At 38.0% G+C, this 17,299-nt stretch overlaps 1 protein-coding gene across 1 annotated transcript in view; it reads right to left on the bottom strand.

Annotated features, from left to right (window-relative positions):
• Nucleotides 1–17,299, bottom strand: part of LOC137630420 (MAM and LDL-receptor class A domain-containing protein 1-like) — a 211,480-nt gene that overhangs the window by 11,762 nt on the left and 182,419 nt on the right. Inside the window, exons 83-88 of the mRNA XM_068361880.1 lie at nucleotides 13,780–13,926; nucleotides 13,335–13,454; nucleotides 9,150–9,326; nucleotides 8,177–8,321; nucleotides 6,339–6,521; nucleotides 86–258 (exon numbers count right to left, since the gene is read on the bottom strand). Coding sequence (XP_068217981.1) covers nucleotides 86–258; nucleotides 6,339–6,521; nucleotides 8,177–8,321; nucleotides 9,150–9,326; nucleotides 13,335–13,454; nucleotides 13,780–13,926 — 945 coding nt within the window. The remainder of the gene's footprint in view (nucleotides 1–85; nucleotides 259–6,338; nucleotides 6,522–8,176; nucleotides 8,322–9,149; nucleotides 9,327–13,334; nucleotides 13,455–13,779; nucleotides 13,927–17,299) is intronic.

Genomic DNA, 17,299 nt, shown 5'->3' with positions numbered 1-17,299 from the left:
ATAACATTAGGGTACTAATGGAAAATTATCCTTGATAATAATATTAGACCTTAAGTCCTACACCATCAACTCAATCTTTACTTACTGGTGTTAAGGAAACATCATCAAGAGCAATGTATGTCTTGTCTGAATTCCCTGTTTCAGCTTCAATTACAATATTGAAGTTCTTTCTTGAGGAAACCAGGATGACTTCTTCCTGCCAATAAGCTGGTCCATTACCACTCCGAAGCAGCACCAACTGTCTTTCTCCAGTTATTGCTATGTAAAGAAATGTAAGATTTATATAGTAAATAATTATACTTATTTTAATTATTTTAGTTTTATCAGATAATAGCTATTTGAAAGCCTTACAACCAAGACAAAGCCCTATCAAATGAACTGCAGCCTTCTAATGGCCTTTCCTTTTATTGTTAAACACTGGGAATTTAATAAAATGCCAAGATATTGTTCTGCTTATTAAATATGCGTACTGAATGGGTAGCAATGGAAACAGACTATTTTTGCATACTATGTAACATCAACAACAAAATATCTGAACTTTATAATCTAATCTAGAAATGCCTTATCAGAAAATGAAAAACAGAATTTCAATAAAATTTCTTATTTACATACTAACCCGATGTTCATATTGTTTCTTCTCCAGAGACGCAGTTCAATCAGCATTTACTCATAAAATGTTTAAAATTTTAAAAAAGTTTCCCAATTTCCTCTCTTTAATAAATAAATGCCCTTAGTAAAAAGAAGGAACATTCTAGTAGATGTGGGAACTGACACATCAGTCTAAATTATTCTTATCCTCTTGATACCATAAGGCAGTGGAGAGGAGAGTGGATGGAAGTATAGAAATAACAAATTTCATGATTAAAATTCTTTTAATTCTATGAACCTCCCTTGACGTTTATATTGCTTTTGACTTTGACTTCCAAACACTGCTGGAGGTGGGATGCCAGTGAAGGAAAGAGATAGTATAAATTTAATTAGAAGCTACATACCATGGTTAAGATTTACTAACCTGGTCTAGATTACTTTTAACAAACCATCTCAAAATATAATTTGAAAAGATTCACTGGACTTCTGAACTTAACAATGGAAACTAGTGATGTCAAGAGTTCATGAAGCTCATCACTATTGAAAATTGGGTGATTATGTGAATTATCTAAAGGTGGAGACGTGTCGTTATAGTTTTCATCACCGCTATAATCGACTAGCCTAGTCTTCCCGAGCTTTTCCCCTGAACTAACTGCAAGTTTCATTTGTGTTTTGAACTGTCAAGTTGATCGGCAATCACTGTAACCTACTTTCCATGAAATGTACTGTAAGGGAAATGCACTCTTCACAACAGTTATTAAATCACAGTATTATCCCCAGATACAATACACAAGGGAATGTGGACAATGATCTAGAAACAATTCCCATGCACTCTCCATGCAGTAATTTCAAATAAAACTAGGGGAAGACATTTTATGTGCAGTAATAAGCAAACATTTTGTAGAGGTCTGATTACAACTGACCCTACAGAAACTGAAAGGATGAAGACACTGGTACGTCAATTACCACTTACCGCTAGAAGGTTCCTTCCTTTACTAAGGGTATGTATTGTACCAACCGTGTGTCACACAATTGTACATAATTCTTTTTGTATATAATATGCTTGTATCTTCGCTCTTCCCTCGCACTCAAACGAACATGAAAATTCATGTCTGCTGTTTGGCTCTGAACATTGTCTGTCTCTCGAACATGTTATGTCCTGTTGCCTTGAGGTTTTGTATATAAAGAAGAGTGTTCTTTAATATATAACTCAGTCGATTGCATCCTGCCTTTGAGTTCACAACCCTCTCTCGGCTCCGTCACATTGGTGACCCCGGAGTGACTCGCTCCTCCCGCCTCCTCATCCCCCCTCCGCCTCTCACCGTTACTATGACGCCGTCAACGCATACCTTCTGCAGCAGTACTCGCCGTCGCCAGCCGCCCGTATAGCAACGCCTTTTCAGCTCTCTCAACAACCGTTGGGGGACCAAAGGGCTTCGCTCACCCTCGGGAAAATGACCAGTATCACTCGCCTGCAACCTGCCGCAGACGGCTCTCCTCGTGATGTGAACCCACTTCATGACTTTCAAACCTCCATCAACTCCTCCACTCGTGACGAAGAGGACATCTATTCAACTTCAACCGAAGCTGACGTGAATGTCGTAGGACACGCCTATGAATGCCGTAGAACATACACGCCTATGAACGCCGTAGGCCTATGAATGCCGTAAGACACACGCCTATGAATGCCATAAGACACACGCCTATGAATGCCGTAGGACACACACGCCTATGAATGCCGTAGGACACACTCGCCTATGAATGCCGTAGGACACTCGCCTACCCCGTGACGAGCCGGAGCGGCAACAGCCACCCATCATCCACCACTCGCTCGCACCCAAACCAACGACTTCTACAGCCACTCACTGTCGCTAATCGGCGCAGTTTTTACTACTACCTCTCCAGATTCAGGGCACCTATTTAACATGTTCAGTATGTCATTTTTAGAGGGGGAGCCATGTACCAACCGTGTGTCACACAATTGTACACAATTCTTTTTGTATATAATATGCTTGTATCTTCGCTCTTCCCTCGCACTCAAACGAACATGAAAATTCATGTCTGCTGTTTTGCTCTGAACATTGTCTGTCTCTCGAACATGTTATGTCCTGTTGCCTTGAGGTTTTGTATATAAAGAAGAGTGTTCCTTAATATATAACTCAGTCGATTGCATCCTGCCTTTGAGTTCACAACCCTCTCTCGGCTCCGTCACAGTATTATTAAAGGGAAAGAAAAGAGGAAAATTTAAAGATAAATAAAATCATCGGTACATGTTGATTAAACCAAGGTTCTGGAGAAGAAATATGAACATGAGGGGAGGTTTATATAAATAAAAAGCAAGTGCTTACCCTAAAGAAAGTATAATAATAAAATAAAAAAGGGAATTATTTAATGATGCAAATGTAACGATTTGAATTCAAATCTCTAGAAATTTTGAGAAATTTTATACCCTAAATGCTTTATAGGAGTCAGGTTGAATTTCAAAGTTGAATTTAAAAAATTGTTGCAAAAATAGTGACCATGAAATTACAAGTTCTTACTTTAAAGGTGTTTATGGTCAGAGAAGATACAGAAGAAAATTCAAGATTGCAAAAACAATAGGGTGGTGCAAAAGCAAGTACTATACTGAAAAGCTGAACCATTGGTAAAGCATGTATACAATAGGGTGATTAAGGAATTATAATGTTTATAGAAAAAAAATAACGAACTGCAGGTTGGAGAATAAACCTAAAGAACACCACCAAAAGTGGCATAGGGAGCAGATGTACTGTTACTAGTTGTAGGTGGACAATTTTGTAGTCCCATTTTATACTTGCTGTAATGTGTTTGTTCCTATGAGTTTACTAATCTTTTGTCCTTTAAAGTAGGGTTGATTTTAGTGATACTGGCATACACATTGAATTGTTACTAAGGTAGTTGGTTAATAACCAAGGGTGAAGCCCACCCACCTGGTTGTCACAGAATAGCCACTGTTGTCCTTGGCAGAAATGGGTACATATGTCGTTTGATTATGGCAAAACTCCCATGATGTTCATATTGCCTCTAATCGAAGCTGTCTCTCCCTTCCTCCTCACTGATGTCAACAGACTAACAATTGGGTTTGTGACTTTAAGAACTGAAAAGCAGGAGGTAAATGGTCGGGTCATCGACTAGCTAATTGCCAGTAGATGGCATGTTGTTTCCCAAAGGGGAGGCTATTTTTCAAGGAGAGAGAATTGGAAATTTGTGATTTTGAGGTAGACGTCAACACTACTTAAAGTAGAAGCCATGTGAATGAAAGGTGAGTATAAAAACAAAATTTATCATTAAAATTTTGTTTTTGTAAGCAGAGGTTCTCCGGAAGATAAGCATGTTGTGAAGTGAATTTTGTTCCCATGTGGACACAAACCTTCAAAACCCCATGTGTTGTGTACCTTTGAGAAGAAGTGACTGTTGGCAGCCCCTTCCCCCCTGTGGGAGTGTTTTTGCTCTTTCAATCAGGAAGATGATGAACACAGAGCATATCTCGTCTCTCTTCGTGGCAATTTATCTACCTAGGGAGGGATTTACCCAATTTGGACTAAGTGTGACCCATGTTCGATTGTGTAAATTATTTGTCTGACAAGCTCACCTGGTGCCGATAGTTTTAGTGTTCCCTGGATAGTGATCCCTGGTTTGCAGCATCACTGAGTGTTTCTTATCTTTCCCTTGTGACAAAACCCCAGTGTAGTGATTTTTTTTTTTTGGCAAAGGAAGTGACAGCAATGAAGAATGATTGGCAAAGGGAAAGAGAACTCACCTTCACTCTTCTCCCTCCTCCATTCCTTTCATTGGAAGAATATAATTGTATCGAAAGGCCTTTAGCTAAAATTCCTTGGGTCTTTTATAGATTGCTCCTTTCATTGGGAGGGAGTGACAGTATTCACCATCTAACTGGTACCTGTTATTATCAAGCTACATTTACCACTATTACACTGGGAGCAAGTGAGCGATCATACTTGGACTGAACATCAGCACCATAGTCCAGGAGAGGGTGGGAGCATTTGCCACCCCTTTTTTCATTCCTATTATGAGTGGGAAAGATTGTTCCTTACTGTGGTGCATACTAGATGTCTTATGGAACTTGCTTGCCAACCAGTACCTTCGGGATTGAAAAGTGATTGTAAGTCTAGCGTTACAACCACTGCTGTATCTTTACATTCAGGTGAATGGTCCTAAACAGGTTATCTCCACCACCATACTGTAGGTATCATTAACTCAGCCACTTAATGTCGATATGGTGTTCAAGCATCAGCCGGTGCCTTCAGAGACGGTTAGCAATCGTTAGTTGAGTGTGACAACCACTATTTTTTCATTGGTTGAACGTGAATGGTTCTAACTAGACCAATCTCCAGCACTGTACAGTACCGATAAGAGTATCATTCACTACATCCTCATGCCAATACATAGCTCACGGATCGGCATCTCTTCTCAGTATTGGCATGAGAGTAGGACAGTTTCAGGCTCATTATACCAAATTTTTGAGGGATGAGGGTTCTGTTACCTTTATCATCTCACAGACTGTGTGACGAAGACCCCATACTGGTCTGCCTAAAACACCAGTTATGGACCATCTCAATCCTATTACCCATGCAAGTTGACATGAAGTTACCTGGTGTCATGTCACAGAACTGCAGTGCTACTTGAGAAGGACTCGACACCTCATTGTTTGAGTGCTGCAGCCTTCTAATTAGCCCTTGCAGGATCAAGAAAGAAATGTCCAAACAGTGTTCCTTCTGGCTTGGTGAGATTGCTTACATGCAAATGCGACTTTAGTCAAAGCATACCTCTACCATCTCAAGGAAGAACCCAAACCTAGCCCAGTCAGTAGCCTTCCAGTTTACATACTTGGAGCTGAAGGTGTGGGACCACCTTTGCCTCTTTGTACCTTATGGATATTGCCCACAAACTTTTGAACCCCCTTTCCTTGGGTCCTCAGGTGCCTGCATGAATATTGTATGACACTCACAAGAAGCAACTTCTCCATCCTCCAGGAAGAGGGAGGATAGTTATGTCTTACCAAACATCTCCTTTGATGCCTAGTATGACACTGGTGACACCATCTCCCTGTTAGGGAGATAAGATTTAATTTTCCTAGTACTAGCTTCCTTTCAAGTCAGTACTGGCTTCTTCAGCTATATAATTAGCTGTCAGGAGGTTGTTGGAGTCACCTTTCTCCCTCTTGTATGGATCAGGAAGAATGACATGTTCAGGGAAGGAAAGAACCTTCCAGTTTGATTCTAGAGGACCTCCTCCCACCAAGTGAGTCTTTATTTTAAAGGATGAAAGGCTTGTATATGAGTAAGAACTAATAACAAATTTTAATAGTCATTTGTATTTTGCCTAGCTATACAAACCTGAATCTTTTCAATTAAATTTTCCCCCTCAACCCCCCTCCCAGTCTTAAGGACTACGGACAAAAGTATCTATTCTGTGACAGGTCAGTGGGTGCTGTTTCCCGTCATGCCACCTGTCATCAAGCAACTCATTCGGCACACATATTTCATAAGCAAAACAATATCTTTGAATTTTATATTAAGCAACTACTTATTTTAACTTTTAAAATTTGATGTTATAATGTACAGTACGTAAATTTTTTTGTAAATTTTACTATAAAAATTCCTAAGAGCTTCATCACTCAGTATGGAAAGGGTCAGTATCTAATAATCCAGAACGTGACTGAGATGGTAAATATCTTAGTGAGAAGTGAGGCTAAGATAACCAAAACTTACATTCCAAATACACCCTCAAGGTACCAATGTCCATTTCACTGTTGGCACTGAAAGCATCTGTATGCATGTAATACCAAAGTCTGATGAAGCATATTCCCTCTGATGCTGGGTATTCATTCTTTATAAACAAAGCTGCAGTGAGTCCTGGGTCCTTTTGACTACTTGCAACATAAATATACTGACCTGGAATATAAAATTGTGATATAAAGTTGCAAACAAAATTACCAGTTTTACTTGTTTTTACCGCATGTTTTCTCACTTAGAGAATATCTATATGGCTTGAAGAGCTTAATCTTAATACTTGGCCCTCTATAATAAATAATCAGATAAAAAATGACTAGCCTAAACCCACCCCCCCTCCCACCAATTTTGCTCTACTATATTCCAGCCTTGGCCTCAAATCTTCTCTCTAGGCTTAAAGGCAATTCTATCTGTTTTAAATCTTGGTCTCTTCTATCTAGCACTGTATTAATATCCTAGCCCCTCCCAATTTTCTGGATACCATTACTTAGGTTTAACACACTTTTACCTTCATACCATCTATTACAGTAACTGCTTTGTTATAAAGACAGCATCAACTCCACCTCTCTAATGAAACCGTATTGCTGTTCATCATTCTTTACAAGTGCCTGAAATTTATTGTCAAGTATTCTTTCTTAAACCTTCAATAATGTCTGATCAGCCTGATTCCTCTGTAATTACCACACTCCATACACTCCCTTCTGCTTAAACACATCATAACTTTCTTTCTGGACATTTGGCCATAAAGTACTTCTTCCCTTCCATGAAAAGTTGCAGTATCCATCTTCCCCATACAGTATATAGAAAATATAGTATTATCAAAATTTCAATTTGCACCTTAGATAGACAAGGTACTTTGCAATCCTTGATTTTTCTTATTACATTTTTTTGCTTTCATATGTTTTCCTTACTAGTTTCTCCAGCCTCCCCATCTTCTGTCCCTCTTTCATTTTTTCTTTAAAATGTTTATGATAATCTCCCTACTTTCCTTTTTCATCATTTTATTACACAGGGCTGACCCAGGTTTTGTGTTAGATATTTTGTAAATATATTTTACCCATTCAACTCCGCTGTAGGTTTTACAACAGCTAATCCCACTTAGTTTCTCTGTTCTCTCTATATTGTCCATCAGCACCTATCAGGCCTCACCTTCCAATCCATGAATGTGTTGGGTTTATATCCTCTATGCCACCAACTCCTTTCTCTTAAATTTATTTATAATTGATGTCATTCCCTTACATAGATCTGATTTTGGTCACTTTCCTCATTTGAAATTCTGCATTCTAATTGTCATTTCTTCATCTTCATTTTGGTTTTTCTGCTTCTTATCTGAATATCTATCACTAGCTAACTTTCTTGTTTCACATATGTCTCACTAAATATTACTTTTGTTTACTATACCACTTCTGATATTGTCTTTACTCCTAGCCATCTGTTAATCTATTTGGCTCTGTATTCCATTACTTTTATGCTGTAAATTACTAAATTATGATATGCCTTCCAAATCTAATTGCTCATACAGATTAATTTGAAACTTTCTTAGCTTTCCTCACTCCAAATCCATGGCCTCTATGTACCTCCTCAAATAAACGATATGAGAAATAATGAACAATTAAGATAAAATATTTAAAAAACAGCAACATCAAAACAGAGATATTTTATCCATAAACTTTAAAAAGATCAAGTGGAAAGTTATTAACTTTTGCTGATTAACTTAACATATTTCTTCACAGGAATTTTTAATCTCCTTCAAAACTTTAGTGGTAAACTGAATTTATAAATTTATCTTAAAATTGTGAAAATATAACTGAACATACCAACTGATCCGGGAGTGTGATCTTGCTGGGGTCCTGTGTGAATGTCTGGAGATCTCAAGCTCTGGGCCCAATCAAGATCATCATCTGTTGCTTGATAGTAAGAACATTCTTCTAACCAAGATGGTGAATCAAAATTACAATTTCCCTGAGGAGTTATACACATCTGTTAGTGTTTTGTTTATAATAAAAGCATAATATACATATTCATGCCAAAAATTATTGCAAATTTTATAGGATTAATATAAATATGTACAACATTAAGAAAACAAAAATTATATGGTCCAACATCGATGGATTAAACCAAATCAAACCATACAGATCAATAGTTGATTGTTAAAAAAAGACAAATTTTCATCAACCACAACTGTACTAGTACTTACTACCAACACCTCGTTCAAGATACTGATTTGTATTTAGTTGAAAACTCATTCATATTTTCATAACCTGCTTCCTTAGCTGGGGCTTCAAAAATTACTTCCTCTCATAACACATTTGATCTATGTTGAGGTGCTTTCAAAAGATTACCATTAACACTGATATATCATATTGATATTATTAAGAAAAAGTAGTCCACAACCCTATCTTACTTGTGAGATACTGAATGGGCCTTTAAAATCAGTATTGTATACTGAACTTTGACATTATATATCATCAGTACTGTATACTGGCTTTAATGTTATGTGTTGTCTTTAAAATAAGAACAACCTACCTAGTATGGCACTTGGGACCTCATTATCCAAATGTAAATACAGTACATAGCAAATGTATCTGAAATGTTTTCTACAAAACCTGCCTTTGTTCATTACTATCAAGAAAGCCACATGGAGGCAAACTTTACTCTTAATTTAGCTTTAAAGCCAATTTTTAAATTGGCTTTATGAAACAAGACAAAACAGATTTTATATGTCAGAGAAGCCATGAATCTTTAAAGAAGTGTTTAAAAAAGGAATATTCATCATTGGGAACAACTCACCATTACTTTAGGGCATTTGTATTCATCACTGTGATCGGGACAGTCACTTTTGGCATCACAGGTAAATTCCCTAGGAATGCAAGCACCATTGTCACACTGGAACTCAGTTTCATCTTGACACTCATCAATTTGTGGTTTACATGAGTAGAAAACAATATCATCTACAGCAACATGTACCTGAGGGAGAAAACTATTCTCAAATTTTCTTAGGCAATGAAATATGAGGTGTGATAATTCAGAAGATACATTAGTGATTCAAAATATTTAATATTCTTTCATGCCAAATAAAAGAAATGAAAACCTGGAAATAAAACTGATTACAGTATTTCAACACTCATTTGAGGTTCATCTGGCTTCCTCCTTGAAGCTCTCTTTCATCGACGTCTGTCGTTAAGAAAAATAAAGTTGCTATTTTCTCTCACTCAATTCTCTCACCCCCCTAATATACAGTAGTATACTACTGCCGAACATATGACATTGTATGACAATTAGTGTGGTGTGGGTAAGTCTTCAGTATACAGAGTCAAATCCAATTCAACCTCAGGACTACTTACTGGGGGGGAGAAATTCAATGAACCTCATGGAAGAGGCATCCCTAGAACCTTAACCCCACAAAACAAATGAAGAACATACTTTCTGATGCTATCTGCCTTGCCTAAATAAACCTTAAATACCCTAAAGAACAGAGGAAGCTATATTACTCTAATGAGGGAATATGGCAGAAATAAAAAATAAACTTTTGTCTGGAAATTATTGTCCCCCTAAATTTAGCAAAATAAACTATATCATATTACCAACAGGATAGCCCACATTCTTGTAAGGAGCTTACAATACATGAATGCACCCAGAAAAGGCAAAGCTAATAGAAAAAATATTTTGTCTAGGAATGGAAGGGTTTACCAGCAGAAAGCTCTAAAGTAAATACTGTAAGGAAATTGAGGCTCTACGAAAGGATGTCTTTTCAGAACCCTTACTGAATGAAACACTATGACCACTAGATCTGATTATGTAAGTAACTTAGGGTAAGCAACCAGGCAGGTACATCAGACTTACTAACTACAAGCAAAGACTTGATAGCCCTCTGAAATTAACAAAAGAAATTAAATAAGTTAAAAACTTTGAAGGCTCATCATTAACAAAACTCGTCTGCTTTAGTGAGTATTTGGGGTGTCATATCATCATCAACTCTGCAATCAGCCTAGTCTTCACAGGATTTTCCCTTAAACTACAGTAGAAACCAGTACCCTTAGCAGTTGAACTTGAAACATACTTTCCATGAAAGGAACAGTGAGGAATTGTAATCCTCATAATGGTTATTTAAAACCCAGTGCTATCCCTGTGCAGGAATGCTAAAAAATCCATCAGAGAAGAGAACTTAAAACTTAGCATAATCTCTAGGGATAATAAGTCTTGATATTACAGATACAACAGAAAAACTGCAATATGAACATCCAGTGAGTATAAAGATAAATTCTATTATTAAAATTGCATTTTGGGTTGTAAGAGCCTTGAAGGACTGGGCTTCCAAAGGCTCAAGAGGCAGACTTTTCAAATATTGCAATATCACATTTAAATTTCCAAGAACTGATCTGCCAGCCGTACGTTTTTTGATAGCAAAAGATCCGAATGCATCTGCAGTAATATCCGTAGAGGAAATATCCAAACCAAGATGCTTAAGGACCGTTTAAAATGGTGACCTATAATCCTTAATAGCAGAAACGGAGAGCTGCTTATAAGAAGAAAACTTTAAAACATAACAATATTGTCCCAGCTTTTGATGGTCATTGAAACATTCCAAGATTTACACCAATCAAAATATATACTGTATACTACTGACTCAAATATAGATAATTTTTAGACTGCCTCCTTGAAGCCAAAACAGACAATCTAGAAGCCTTATAAATCCTTCTTCCTCTGAAGATGTGGAGTATGATTACCATGTGGTCAGTTGATGAAGACTGGTTCTTGAAAGAGCCCCTTGTAAAAGAGGTTGTCTGACATGATTGGTCTTGCAAGGCAATATTTTTGGGCAAGCCAACAACAGAAACCTACGCATAACCATAATCAGTTTTTGTAACTTTATTAAGACTATGCCACTACACATAAATGACCACTTTCAAAGGCCGTAGCTTTAGCCTATGGAAAGAAGTCAAATCCAAAATCATTCAAGTTGATCTAAAACATTGACAACTGTTTCATTGCTTAAATTATTTTAGTATGATAATCGATTACAACACAGTTAATTATTAACAAACTATTATTATTTTCCCCAGCCATCAATGTAGTGAATGAACCAAATTAGAAAAGCAATAAATACTCGAATAAAGTAAGAACATTGAGAAAATGTGAAGTGCCATTTTGCAAAAAAAAGTTGAAACTGTTATCACTTACTTGAAGAATAAGATGGAAAGGGAAAAAATTAAGAGGAATTGACATAAGGTTTAAATATAAGCACAGTTCTCGGCATTCAAAAATTGCTAGTGGCCGGCCCTACATTAGGAGCTACTTAGCCACTACCAGCCATATCATGATCCAACTATTTGTCAGCCAATGCAGATTCTACATAAGGCTTAGTGAAAAGCTATGTGCAAGCACTAGAGGTGTTATGCAGTATACCAAATTATTAATGATGCCACAGAAAGGTTGCCTATCTGTGCTTGATCCAGCAGGAGGGGGGATGTTGGATCCAAACTCCAAACAGTTTTTGATCTCAGAATTTAATGATCTAAATAATAATACTGTACTGGATTGTGGAAAGGTGGGAGTTTCACAATAGAAGCATCAGGACAAAACTAAAAGAGTGAGGCTTGTGTGGAAACAGTCGACACTACCGTATGATGTTCTGTGTAACATTAGTGCCAGGAAGGAGTGTTCACATGCTCAGACTGCATGAACAAACTAAAATTTTCTATAAATACAGAAAATTGAGATTTAAGAACATCACTACTAGCCTGAAAAGTACCATCCTCATTGCTGCATAAATCCAATAGCCTAGTCTTTTCTGGATACTCCCCTAATTTGCAATCTAATTTTCTCTTAAGATTAGAGTCCTCACAAACCCACTTAAACAATAGCCTGATATATTCTACTATAAGAATTCTGAACATACAGTATACAGTTAAAGTCACAGTGTTGCCTCGGTATGTGCCACAAAAATTATGAAGATCTTTTCTTCAACTAACCTTCCTGAAGAATTAATACACAAACACATTCAAAACCCAGTAGAAGACATCCCTGATTAAAAAATAATGATAGTATAAAAAAGATATGTACAAAATCTGGAAAAGTGGAGCAAATAAGACTGTCCAAATGCCACATCACTTGCCATTCAATATCATACAATTTTCATTAGTATACCAAGGAGAGTGAGGCATTGGAGCGAGGGGAAAATGGGAACTTCCTATTTTTGTTCCCATTTTCAAGGATAAACGTCAATGTAAGCGAACTTCGAGGAGGAAACCAGATGGACCTCAGGTGTGCTTCATTGAAATAGTCTCTGAATTCTTTGGAATAATAAATGCACAAACAGCTAAAGTTATTGCAAGATAATATTTTCAATTATCCTATAGATAACTTACAGATAACTCTGTGGGGATTATGTTGCACTGACATTGCAAATTGAAAACCGTAGCTTCATTGGTATCAGAATTCGAAGTATCTCGCACTTGCAAAACAAAACATCAAGACAATGTACAGACCCTAAATTAGATAAAACATCGGAATACTGAAAAAAAGTGATGGTTAAACTAGCCTACAGTGTATAGAGGCCATGTTCATCAGTGGCATTGAACACAAGGAGGAATACAGTAACATTGTTGAAATGGGTATTTAGCTTTATCTTTCAATTGAAGGGCAAAATAAACACAAACCTGAGAATGGAGGGCAAAAAATATTAAAATCATTCAATAACCTTACATATAAAATATCACAGAATGGGCATCAGTGAGGTAATATATTTAGGAATACAAATTCGAGATGGGTAACTGATCTAACACGTGCAAGTTACCAGAGTGCAAGGCCTGGTGTGACTAAACACCATTCTATCTTCCAAGCAAACCTTGTATTTTACCTACAACTATTTATAATATTGACTGAAAGTGATGAGATTTCCTTTTTATTTTAATCTTCATAGCTAATGACTCTCCAGTAACACTACAGTTAACATGAACTAATAATAAAACTTACAGAACCTCCTCTAAAATCTGCTTGGAAAATCAACTTGAAATCCCGTTTTCCAGTGATTTTTACGTAAACAACGTTCCATTCATGTTTGCTTGTTGACTGATCGGTAAACATATCCTCAATCTGTTATAAAAGATTTGGAAAATTATATCTTTACATTGCAAATACCAGAAACTTGGTAATGTTTAGATTAATGATGTAAAGGCCTAATATTGCTGTACACTACTGTGCTGTATTTGGAAATTGTATAGCGGTTAGACTAATGTTTCTGATGTACAGTACATAATAATGAAAATTATAATCCATATGGTAATCATTTATTCATGTAAATCAATTAAAGTGATCCATGTATATATGAAGATACACAGTAAAGAATTTAGGAAAGGAAAGTGTCTACGAAAATGTAGACATGAATAATTTCCATCATTGTGGCAATGAAATACCTTACCTGACCATATTTGTCTTTCCTTTTAAGTGTCAAAGTAGTTGGATCATTTCCTGTTGTGGCAAGATAATAGTAAAAGTTGATGTGACAATTTTCACCAACAGATGAAAAGGTTTCGCTCTCCAGTATTGAAACTTCTGTTCCTTCACTCTGAAAGACCAAATCAAAAGAGGTGTTAGCTAATGTATTCTAAAAATAAAACATGATTTTTAAGCAATGAAAAAGACTGGCAAGTATATACTGCACATATGCTACACAATTTAAAAAATCATAAACTCCCACTTGTCCATTTTCATAGCATTGTTAACTTTCTGTAGAATAATTCCCACTTAATCAAATCATGTCTTCTGCATAATGCTTGTTAATAAAGAGCACTGTCACTGAAAAGCCAAGGTATATTCATAGAATATGTTTGAGTAGTACTGTATTTTGTTTTAGCTACAGTAATTAAAACAAGGGAGAAACTTTTATCCATAATTCAATTACAGAACTTTTCCGTGGAATCTTCTATTCCTAATAAAAAACGGGCTAAACTGAAAAATAGATAAGCAGAAAATTTTTTTAGTGAACCAAAGCATGTTCATGCAATTTATTTGATAATACTGTATCATTGAAATGCAAAAAAAAAAAAAAAAATAAACCAAATAAAAAAGGGATTTTGACGTAGGAAAAATCTATTTCTGGGCGAGGGACCTGTGCTGCCCAGTGAATAAGCTCCATTTAGCACTTATTCTTAGGTAATTTACTGCTAAATATACCAGAGAAAAAATGTAAAGGAGTGCTAGGTTAACTAGCTCGCTCACCTATTGGTGTCGGTATAAAATTGGGCGTATAATCCAGAGGTCCCGCACTATTTAGATTCATCCACGACAGAAACCCCAATAGAGGAGAGCCGTTCAACCTCACTTGGTACTACTAACACTGCATCCGCTCAGAACCCAACTCCTTAGCACCCAAAGTTTGGGGACTCCAAGGGAGAGGAGCTGGGAGGGTTCACTGGGCGGCACAGGTCCCTCGCCCAGAAATAGATTTTTCCTACGTCAAAATCCCTTTTCTGGGCTCGAACCTGTGCCGCCCAGTGAATCTATACAAGAGAAATGTCACCAAACTTGCAAAATAAAGGAAAAAACATAAGCGTAAGGGAAATACAGGATGCTTTAATCAGAGATGAGTACCAAAAAACAATTATAAGGGTATCTTAAATATGAACATAAATCCACTTGGTAGACCATTGACAAATAAGGTAGGTATAATAATGCCGTGAGTGATAATATATACAGATACTCAGGAGTATAAAAATTTACAAATATAATAACAGTATTCAGGTGCGAGACCAACGAATACAATAGGGTATAAATGAGGCAGGTAAGAGGGAGAGATAAAGAGACAAGGCATTAACCTGTGAGTTACCTGGGAGTAACTACGCTCCCTGCAGCTACTGTAGAAAATTTTAGGGCTTCCAAATGTTTAAGGTAGTGTTTCTTGAACACTGACGGTGATTTCCACCCTGTATACCTGGAAAGGTCCGTAAAATTCATGTGGTGAAAAAAGTTCACCGAAGTAGCAACCGCTCTGATATCATGTGCAAGAGGAAAAGAGTCAGGGCTAGCTTGTTTAATAAAATACAAAATTTGTTGCCTGATCCCTTTAATAGTAATGGTACCGCCTTGTTCTCTAACGAATAGAGGCCCCGAGGAGTTAGAGGAGGTCCGGGATAAATAAGACCTAAGAGTAGTAACAGGGCACAGAGACGGATCTTGCGTGAGGGGAACAATTTTCCAGGAGGACCATCTGTTCTGAGGGTCTTCGTTCTTAGCCAAAAAGAATTTGTTAGGAGAAAGAAGGACCTCTCCCGAAGGCAGGAACTCAATATGACCCGGGTCTCTCGACAAGGCTGCCAGTTCAGAAATTCTTGCCCCGGAAGCCAAGCTCACCAGGAAAAGTGTTTTCCTGAGAAGGGGAATGTAATCACAAGAACTGTTAATGGTATCAGAAGCCAATTTGAGTACATCATTAAGGAACCAGGTCACCGGGGTAGGACGAGTAACCGGTTTCAGTCTGGCACAGGCTTTCGGAATTGAAGCTAACAAAGAGTCGGTTAAGTCTATGTTAAAACCCACTAGGAAGATCTTTTTCAAAGCAGATTTAATAGTGGTGATAGTATTGGCTGCCAGACCTGATTCTAATAAAGATCTAAAGAAAGTGACTGTAAGGTTCAAGTTCATACAGTTCACGTCTGAGTCTATCAAAAGTTTTGCCAACTTTTTAACTGCAGAGTCATACTGGCGGATGGTGGAATCCCGTTTATCCGATTCTAGGAACAGGGTGTTTTGAGGATCAATATTGGCACCATGCATGGCCGCAAACTTCATAAAGTCCATAAAGTTAGGGCGCTCTGAATGTTTGAGAAAGCGTACACAACGCGTGTTTGTACTATCTGAGACAGAACCGGATTGGGTATCGGGTGAGGGTATAGTCTCAACTCTCGCAGGAGAGGATACCAGTTGCTCTTGGGCCAGTTGGGTGCGACCAAGGCTACTTGTCCCTTGAAGGATCTCAGCTTGTCTAGAACTTTCAGCAAAAGATTCACCGGGGGAAAGAGATAAATCTTTTCCCAGATGTCCCAATTCTGTGACATGGCGTCTGTGGCGTAAGCCTGAGGATCTAGATTGGGAGCCACATATACTCTCAATTTGTGGTTGGACTCCGTGGCGAAGAGGTCCACTTGGAGACCGGGAACCTGAGAGAGAATCCACCGAAAAGACTTTAGATCGAGTGACCATTCGGATTCTAGAGGGGAGGTCCGGGACAGGGCGTCTGCCACTACATTCCGGACTCCCGCCAGGTGGACAGCTGAAAGATGCCAACGGTTCAAGGCTGCTAGGGAGAATATGGCTACTAGAACATGGTTCAGAGGCCCTGACTTTGACCCGCCTCTGTTGAGGCAGCGGACCACCACTTCGCTGTCGAGGACCAGACGAAGGTGTTGTCTCTTGGGAAGAGCGAGACGTTTCAGGGTTAGAAGAACTGCCATGGCCTCCAGCACATTGATGTGAAATTGGCGGAACAAGGGAGACCAGAGACCTTGAACTTTCCTGAGCTGAGAATAGCCGCCCCAACCTGATAAGGATGCGTCCGTGTGAATGATTAATTTCGGAGGCGGAAATCGAAGGGGAACTGACTTTGACAGACTGTTTGCTCTTGTCCAAGGAAGAAGTCTTTCCCGTAGAATGGGAGGAAGGCGGACTTTCCTGTCCCGGAGCTTCCGGTTCGCCCTCGAACGCCAGACACGATTGATATCTTTCAATTTTGCCTTCAGAAGAAGATCCGTCACTGAGGCAAACTGAAGGGACCCCAGAATCCTCTCTTGGAGTCGTCTGGAACTTACTTTGTCTTTGAGAAAGCGTTTGGTATTCCTTGCAATCTCTAACCTCTTGGGTTTGGGAAGACACAGAGTATGAGATATAAGATCCCATTGCAGGCCGAGCCATTGGAACTTCGATTTTGGAAGAAGACGGGACTT

The sequence above is a fragment of the Palaemon carinicauda genome, chromosome 38 (genome assembly GCF_036898095.1).
Source record: "Palaemon carinicauda isolate YSFRI2023 chromosome 38, ASM3689809v2, whole genome shotgun sequence".
Taxonomy (NCBI): Eukaryota; Metazoa; Arthropoda; class Malacostraca; order Decapoda; family Palaemonidae; genus Palaemon; species Palaemon carinicauda.
This window is presented reverse-complemented; position numbering and strand designations above follow the sequence as displayed.